This window comes from Cebidichthys violaceus, unplaced genomic scaffold (assembly GCF_023349555.1).
Source record: "Cebidichthys violaceus isolate CVI_PGR_0920_01 unplaced genomic scaffold, fCebVio1.0.p SCAF_22, whole genome shotgun sequence".
NCBI classification, from domain to species: domain Eukaryota; kingdom Metazoa; phylum Chordata; class Actinopteri; order Perciformes; family Stichaeidae; genus Cebidichthys; species Cebidichthys violaceus.
In genome coordinates, this window is record NW_027176395.1 from 10,136,877 (window position 1) to 10,145,356 (window position 8,480).

The 8,480-nt window shown below is 39.4% G+C and overlaps 2 protein-coding genes across 2 annotated transcripts; both read left to right on the forward strand.

Annotated features, from left to right (window-relative positions):
• Positions 1 to 1,073: 1,073 nt before the first annotated feature.
• On the forward strand, positions 1,074 to 2,102 carry LOC137877878 (B2 bradykinin receptor-like). The gene has a single exon (XM_068718043.1). It carries the CDS (start codon positions 1,074 to 1,076, stop codon positions 2,100 to 2,102), a length of 1,029 nt encoding a protein of 342 aa, XP_068574144.1.
• Positions 2,103 to 4,346: 2,244 nt separating this feature from the next.
• bdkrb1 (bradykinin receptor B1) lies at positions 4,347 to 7,790 on the forward strand. The gene is given in 3 exon segments (XM_068717895.1): positions 4,347 to 4,435; positions 4,438 to 4,473; positions 5,339 to 7,790. Coding segments are annotated over 3 exon segments (1,179 nt in total). The 5' UTR covers positions 4,347 to 4,405; the 3' UTR covers positions 6,452 to 7,790.
• The last annotated feature ends 690 nt before the right edge of the window (positions 7,791 to 8,480 follow it).

Below are 8,480 nucleotides of genomic sequence, written 5' to 3' on the forward strand. Positions count from 1 at the left end.
TGGATGTTTTTTATGTATGTTATGAATATTCTTAATGTATTTAAATGTTTAGTTGAGCACAAGTGTGCTCAATCCTGTGGACATACTGTAACAGAGCCCCAACAACATGCCTGGCTAAGTGTTTTCTGGTGTTTGTGACTCAGTCTGCAGAGTAAAAAACAGGATTCTGTCAAAGAGTTTCCAGTGGTGACACACAAACATGCTCCTTTTTGTTGGCTGTACGCACATCAGTTGACTCATTCTACATTTCTCCCCACTCCACAATTTGATGGCCCAATGTTGACTTATTGTGGGCTGTGGCCAAGGGTACACCCTTATTAGTATCCAAAATGAAGGCATGTTACAGTGCCAAACAGGAAATCTTTGTTAGGAGTCAGGCTTTACCACCATTGCCAGAGCTGGAAATTGTTGTGGAACAAAAAAGCATGCAGACAGACAAAGTTACCTCAAAGGGTAAAATGCATGCCAAAAATACACAGTTTGACCTTGTTCCATGTATTTTTGTCTGCCTGGCAGGATTATGGTAGTTGGTCTAGCTTGCTAAATTCCACTTTCTCAGAGGAATAAAAACATAACCATATGTGTGCGCGGAAAGGCGGGAATGAATGCAATACAGTACAATAACGTGCCATGGAAGTTACAGTGTGTCTCCTTGTAAAGCCGGCCCAAAAAGCATAAGGAAATTAGACATTTCATTTGGACTACAATTGTCATTGCGTGTGTATGTAATCATACTGTTTGTGTTTGTTAGTCTGAATTTGTTTGAATGTGTGGCCTGGGTTCCTTTAAATCACAGACATGCTCCACACAGTTGCTAAGACTGCCCACTTTGACGACGGCATGTGCGTGCTGTGTGCTCTGACTGATAAACCCCCATTAAGTCCCAAACACTCCATTGAATCAATTATCCTTCTCACTTTGGAACTCAAACCAGGATGTGAATGTATAGAGACACAGACGATAAACCTGTGTTGACACAGTTAAAAGGTTTCACTGGTATGTACAACCTCATTTTTCTACCTTTTAAAATCGCTGTTACTCTGCAACAGCTTTCACAGTGATCCACATTACTGATGGAGAGTGCCGCAAGAGCTGAGCTCGTCTGCAACCACACAGATGCATGGGACTGGGTTTACACCATGCAGCCTGCCTACATGTCCATCATCTGCCTCCTTGGAGTGATCGGCAACTCCTGTGTGCTCTGTGTATTCTGTCTCCAGAAGCGCCGCAGCTCTGTGGCCGACATCTACCTGAGCAACCTGGCAGCAGCTGATCTCCTCATGGTTTCCTGCCTACCGTTCTGGGTGGCAACCATTGTCAACAAGTTCCACTGGAGGTTTGGGGAGGCCATGTGCCAGCTTATCAACATTGTCATTGGGATGAATTATTATTGCAGTGTGCTGTTTCTTACGCTTGTGAGCATGGACAGATACCTGGCCCTCACTAGACCTCTAACCCAGGGGAGGGAGAGACGGGCCTTCTGGGCGCGTGGGATTTGCTTCAGTATCTGGATTGCTGGGGTCTTGCTCAGCTTCCCTGCTATCCTCTTCCGCTCCGTTCAGTTCTTCCCTCACCTGGGCATTGACGCATGCTACCTAGCATATCCCCATCAAGGCTGGAGACTGCGCTACAACATGACTGTTAGCACAGTAGGCTTTCTTATCCCTGTTCCCATTGTGTCCTTCTGTAGTTATCACATCACTAAAGTCCTTCACAGCAGCCAGAAGTTGAGAAAAGGCAGCAGAGGCAGTGTAGAAAGAAAGGCAGCATACCTCGTTCTTGTTGTTCTGGCTGTGTTCATTCTCTGCTGGCTGCCCTACCAGGTTCTCATCTTCTTGGACACTTTGGATCATTATGAAGTCATCACTGGATGTACGTGGGCTTACGTCTTAGACATTGGAAACCAGTTGGCTACTTACCTTGGCTATAGCAACAGCTCATTGAATCCTTTCCTCTATGTGATTGTGGGGAAGCACTTCAAGCAGAGGGCAAGGGAAGTGTTTACACTAGTGCTGTGCAGGAGGAAAAGGCAGTGGAGGAAGTCCGGTCATTCGAATGCCAATCTCAACTCAACTAAACAAACTGAGAGTACTAAAATCTAAATCAACAACACATACAGAAAAAAGTTGTTAAAGAAATCTGTTTATATAACAGATGGTAAGTCACATCATACAATTACTTATTAAAGCTAGAGTTGGTAATCCTGAAAGACTAGCAAAGAGTATGCTAGATTTTAAAATGATCTAACTGAAAAACCCAGCCCAGTGTTGCCAACTCTTTTCCAATGAAAAGAAGCTGGCCGCCCTAGGTTCAAATGTTGCTAAATCTAGCAAGAAAGTTGTGAAGTCGCAACACTGACAGTCCGTCTTTTCAGGCCTCCTTCCACAGCCACTCTCCCAAAATTATCATTATGAAGATAAAAATGTAATAATGAATGTTATAGTACTCATGGCTGTCAATCTAGCAGCTTGTGGAAGACTTCGGTTACGAGCAATTTGTTTATTTAAATCCTGCTACAGTCACAAATACCAAATGTTCTTTTTCTTTTTTTCAAAGCATTTCATTTATTAGTTGCTTTTGAGATCTAATGAGAATTTAAATCAATATAGCAAACATGTTTTTTAAGAAGATTGCCAACCATACATTTAACCCTAATGCCACAGGAGTAGTTTGACATTTTGGGAAATATACTTATTTGTACTCACTTTCTTGACAAGAGAGTATATACCACTTTCATGTCTGTAGGTTAAATATGAACATTTGCCTACCAGCATCTCTAAAGATGACTCGTTAACATATTAAATCTTGTTTGTCACAAAAAAACTGTTTTTGATAAACAACCTCCAAAACTAACATTGTCCAACATTTGCCATTATACTGTACTGTGTTGTGTTTGTCAATCTTGAATTTGATGTGATTATAATTATTGTATTGTAACAGTAGTTTTTGTTCAGAACATTTCCACTTTTGTTTAACAAAGTCTTTGGCTGTCTTAACAAAGTTTAATCTGAGGCTATGCTTTCGGTTCCTATAGCAACTATCAGGAAGGAGTTGTTTTTCTAAGAAGTTAGAGTTTGTCTTCTTGAGCAAATAAGGATTCCATCATGTTTGTGTGTTATGCTGTCACTCTATGTGGAGAGTGAAATATAACTTTTGCTTCTGCACTATCAATATCCTAAAAAATTAAGTCAACCATGTATCGACCACAAAGCATTTTTTAATTCCAGCAGACGAAATGTCCACTAGGGCTTTACAAAAGATAATTTTTTTTCAAGATAATTCAACAATGTATGTGTTTTTTGTCTTAAATAAAGTATTATTTATTACTATTAGAAGCAGAGTCTTTGTTTTGATAAGAAAGGATTGTTGCTTCAATGACAATGAGCCAGATTCCCTTTCAGGATGTCTTAATGGACTGCAAAATTCAAGTGGGCTGTTATCATTTTGACCATAAAAGGTATGCTGCAGCTCATAGTCATTTTTAGATAACACTTCCCACTGCATACTGACGAAAAAATGTGTTTAAGCTATATCAAGTTTGTTATTGTTACCATTTCATGAGCTTGCGTTAGCATGGAAGTTAGAATAGATTAAGATAGGATAACACATAGGTACATGCATAAAAGACGCTTATTCTTAAGTTGGTTCCGAAGCCTTTGCCATCGTCGTATGAATCGGTGTAAATGTGAAGTTTAGTTGTTTAGTCCTGGTAGCCGCTGCCATCAGTATAAGAATGTGTGTGAATTGGTGAATGATGACGTGTAGTGTAAAGTGCTTTCAGTGTTTGGAAGACTAGAAAGGCACTATACAAATGCAAGTCCATTTACCATAAATTGTTACATGGATGAATCAGTTTTCATTATTTATGCAAACATGTAATAACTGTAGACAAACAGTGAAATGTTCAGAAATTTTAAAGCAAATCATTAATTACTTATTTTTCAACAACAAAGACCAGAGGTATTAAAGACTGTATGAAAAGGCAATAATCCTGTTTATCAGTTAAAACAGATGGATAGGTACCACATTTCATTTAACTGCACATAATCTTCCCTTTGTCCTTAAGGAATGTTGTAATGATTGCATGAAAACAACAGAATCAACACAGAATTTTTTTTTTTTTTTAAATACATCATTAGTAATGACAAAGCAATGCTATCTTTCTTGATCTTTTCTTAAGTCTGCAGTATTGCTGGTTAAGTTGAACACTCTCTCCAACACATTTTGCGCACTGCAGTTTCAGCTTCACAATATATGCACCGAACAAATTTTGACTCCCATAAACAAGTTGATATATTGAACTTCTTGGCGAAGGTTGTGGAAGAATGCAACTATATACAAAAACTCCCATAGCGGATCTCTCCTCTGACTTGCTGTGTACTCTTACGAGGAGCTCAGTGTACACATGAGCCCTGTTCCAGACGTGTCTGTTATCATTTTGACCATATGAGGAACATTTTCATGAAACCAACGGTAAGAACCTTTCACTTTTCCATCCTATTTTTTTTTGTTCTGACCGTCAAAGTACTAACAAGTGCTACACAGAAATATTGTAGCTTATTTTGTCAAATATTTTAAGTCTGGTTTAACTAAAAGGAAATTAATCAGCTTGTTAAAGGTGATAAAGTCTAAATTCAGTGCCTTAATATAGCAGCAAACAACTATTTGATATGTACAGATAAGGTGGAGTAATGTCATCATGAGCAGAGAATCAAGTCACACTACCTCTGAGTGAGTTGAAATCCGCGCTTCGCTGTGCTTTGTTTTGTTTATATCAATGTCCATGCATTTATCTTCAGTAGACTCGACTACTGTAACGTTGTGTTTACAGGTCTCTGTAAAAAGTCAATCAGAAAGCTGCAGCTCATTCAGAACGCTGCAGCTCGAGTCCTCACTAAGACCAAGAAAGTTGATCACATCACTCCAGTTCTGAGGTCTTAGCACTGGCGTCCTGTCCAACAAAGAATTGACTTTAAAATCCTGCTGTTGATTTATAAAGCACTGAATGGTTTAGGGCCAAAATACATCTCTGATCTGTTGCTATCTTATGAACCATCCCAACCCCTTAGGTCGTCTGGAACTGGTCTACTTTCTGTTGAGGCAATCCTTCAATCATAGATATGCTCTCAATTTATGAATAAACTTGTCATCATGTTCAACCATCATCATTTCATATCATTTTACAACATTTTATATTAATTTTATTGTGTGTAAACTGGAAGTTAGAAACCTAATATGTGGGTTTTATCTCTTATGTGGTAGTAACATAGCACCATGTGTTTTAAATACGATAATAGGATTTTACTGATGAGTTATTTATAATTATTTTGTTTCCTAGCCCATGGACCCAATGACGCTTGTATCTGTGGCAACACTGTGGTCTGAAAACAGCAGTGTGTCCCTGCCATCCGGTCCATCAGAGTCTCCAATCCCTGCAGAATGGGAACTCATCCATTCTATCATTCCCCCGTACATCTTCACCTTATCCCTGTTAGGCCTTCTCTTTAACAGCTTTGTCCTGGCAGTGTTCTTCGCTCACAAGGATCGACTGACAGTAGCAGAGATCTACTTGAGCAACCTGGCGCTTGCTGACTTTATTCTTCTGTGTGGCCTCCCCTTCTGGGCGATGAACATCCTCAATGACTTTAACTGGCCGTACGGAGATACCTTATGCAAACTGGTCAACTCCATCATCATCATCAATTTCTACACCAGCATCTACACCCTGGTCATGATTAGTGTTGACCGCTACCTGGCACTTGTGAAGACCATGAAGGCCAGGTGGCTGAGACGGACACTCTATGCCAAGGTGATCTGCTCCATCACATGGATATTAGCGGCCATACTGAGCATGCCAACAATGGTTCACAGGAAGGTGAAGTTCATCAAGGAGTTCGAGACAATGTCCTGTATACTGGATTATAGTCATGACAGCTCTTGGAAGTTGGCCCATCAGATTCTGATGAATGTTGTGGGCTTTTTACTTCCTGTTCTGGTCATTGTTTTCAGCAGTGGAAACATAATCAAGGTGTTAGTTCAGAGGAGGGAGAGTGTTGCTTTTCATGACACTAATGACACAAAGGCCACAGTGCTGATGTATGCTGTGACTCTACTATTCTTATTGTGTTGGGGTCCCTTCCAGGTCTTAATGTTCCTCGACACACTCTGTGATGTCCAAGCGCTGGACGAGAAGCTGTGGTTCCACACTCTCGATATAGGAGGCCAGATTTCAGTGTATCTGGCCTTTCTCAACAGTGCCCTGAACCCACTGCTGTATGTCTTCTCAGGGCAGTACTTCAGGAGGAAAGTTAGCGCCATCTACATGAGGACTCGACATCATCGCAGAGGATCAGATATGACCACATATCAACGCTCTGTTGTGTCCACTTACATTAACAGAACAGAGCAAATTAAGGCTGTGGTCATTTTTAATGCAAAGGATCAGATGTGACTCTTCGTAACATCCACCACTTCAGTTGCTGCTTATGGAAAAAGCAATGCCATACAGGATATGAGTCTCAAGACTTAACGTAATAATAATGCTGTTATATGGTTTAACAGCATCATCAGAGGATGTTTATTGCTGTTTTGCTAAATAATTGACACACCCAGAGATAATGGTTGTAATCAGGGACGTGCGGTTAGGGGAGTCATCATGACAAGTAAAAAACAAATATTGCTAAATAAATATGAATATTTCTCTACTGATCTGTGCTATACATGTAATTTCTGTATGATTCCAATCATTTCAAGCATTTTTATAATCAAAATAGCTGAATTAGCACATGTCCTGTTCAGAGGAGACACGTGAGGTGAGGCAGCGATGAGCTGTGCATCACCTCAGATTGCGCAATCCTTCACAAATTGGGTTGAGCGCGTTCCTTTTGCTTTCTCATTGTTTGTCACCACTGTAATATTTGTAGACACTTTTATTATATGTCCTTTCTTTACATAGAATAGGTACTGTATTTCACGTCTGTGTAGAACATATTTTGTGTTGGTGATCTGACAGAAACCGCAGTGAAAAAGCACACAGGGGAGGCAAACACTACTCTGTCTCAAAGAAGAAGGCGAGCGAGAGCCCACGGGTCGGGTTTATGCTTGTTCTGTCGTTGCTCTTCTACACTTTTCTTCTTCTTATATTTTGCTTTGACCACAAAAATGTAAGATTCTATATCCAAGCTTAAAAATGACTCAAAAAACAAGGAAATACGACCAAATCAACAGCAATTCAACGTCGAAAAGGTGAAGTAACCTTTTATGTGTTTGTTGTTCTCTTTATACATCCGTGATTATTACACAGATTATCGCGGAATCTCACGATTTTTACGGGTGGTGCCCGCGAGTGCTCCGCTTCTGAAACGTTCTCGGTGGGGCAGATCGCGACGCACACGCTCCTGGTGGAATCAAATATGTACCTTACTTATGTGTGTGTAAATAATGCTGATATGAAAAACAACTAGTAGTCAATGTGCAAGCTGTCAATTGAATGGTGATTTAAGCTACTCTATTGGGTTCATATATTTGTAAATCTGACTTATGTAGTGTCAGTGCCTCACCAGCCACGAACCTCACCGCACGTAACTGGCTGTAATCTTTAGAAGAAATGGAAGCAGATTTTATTTTCACAGTCTCCATAAAGACACTTATGTCTTGCTCTGCAGATATGCAGTATGTACAGTATCTGAATCTGTTTAATTGAACTGACTCCCAAAAGCAGTTCATACTATGCAAGCTTACACGAGAGAATGGCCACCCTTGTACTTTGTAGAATTACATTCACTGAACGGTATATATTGACATGTAAACAAAACATATATTTCAATAAAAATATTACTATTAAATCATACTTTCACATTTGTGGTGCTTGTCCAAGCATGTTTTTAAGTTTCCATACTGTAGATGCATAATATATAGCAAAAAATAATAATAATAAATAATAATAATAATAATAATAATAATATATTTAATTAAGATATTATAATTGTATATGTATGCATGCATGCATGCATGTACGTGTGCATGTGGGTGTTCCTGTATGCATGTACGTGGGTTTCAATTGGTTGTCAGGCAAGAAAAGCAACAAAACAAAAACAAAAATCAATAATAATAATAATAAATACATACAAATATATACACATACACATACATATATACATACACACACACACACACACACACACACACACACACACACACACACACACACACACATATATATACTTACATGCCTATACAACATTAATAGGATGGGTGATGTCACGTTTGTAAAAACGTAGTGAAGGATGACCAGATGGAGTGGTGTTCTGTTGTATTGTATATAATGGAGGTTAGATTTCCCATTGAAATATATTCTATCATTAGTTTCTCCAGTGTGTGGTATGTGTGTTATTCCTTGATTTCCAGTTCATGAGGATAGTTTTCTTGGCGATAGTTAGGGCTACGAGGAGTAATCGGCGGTTTGTTTTGCTCAGATTTAT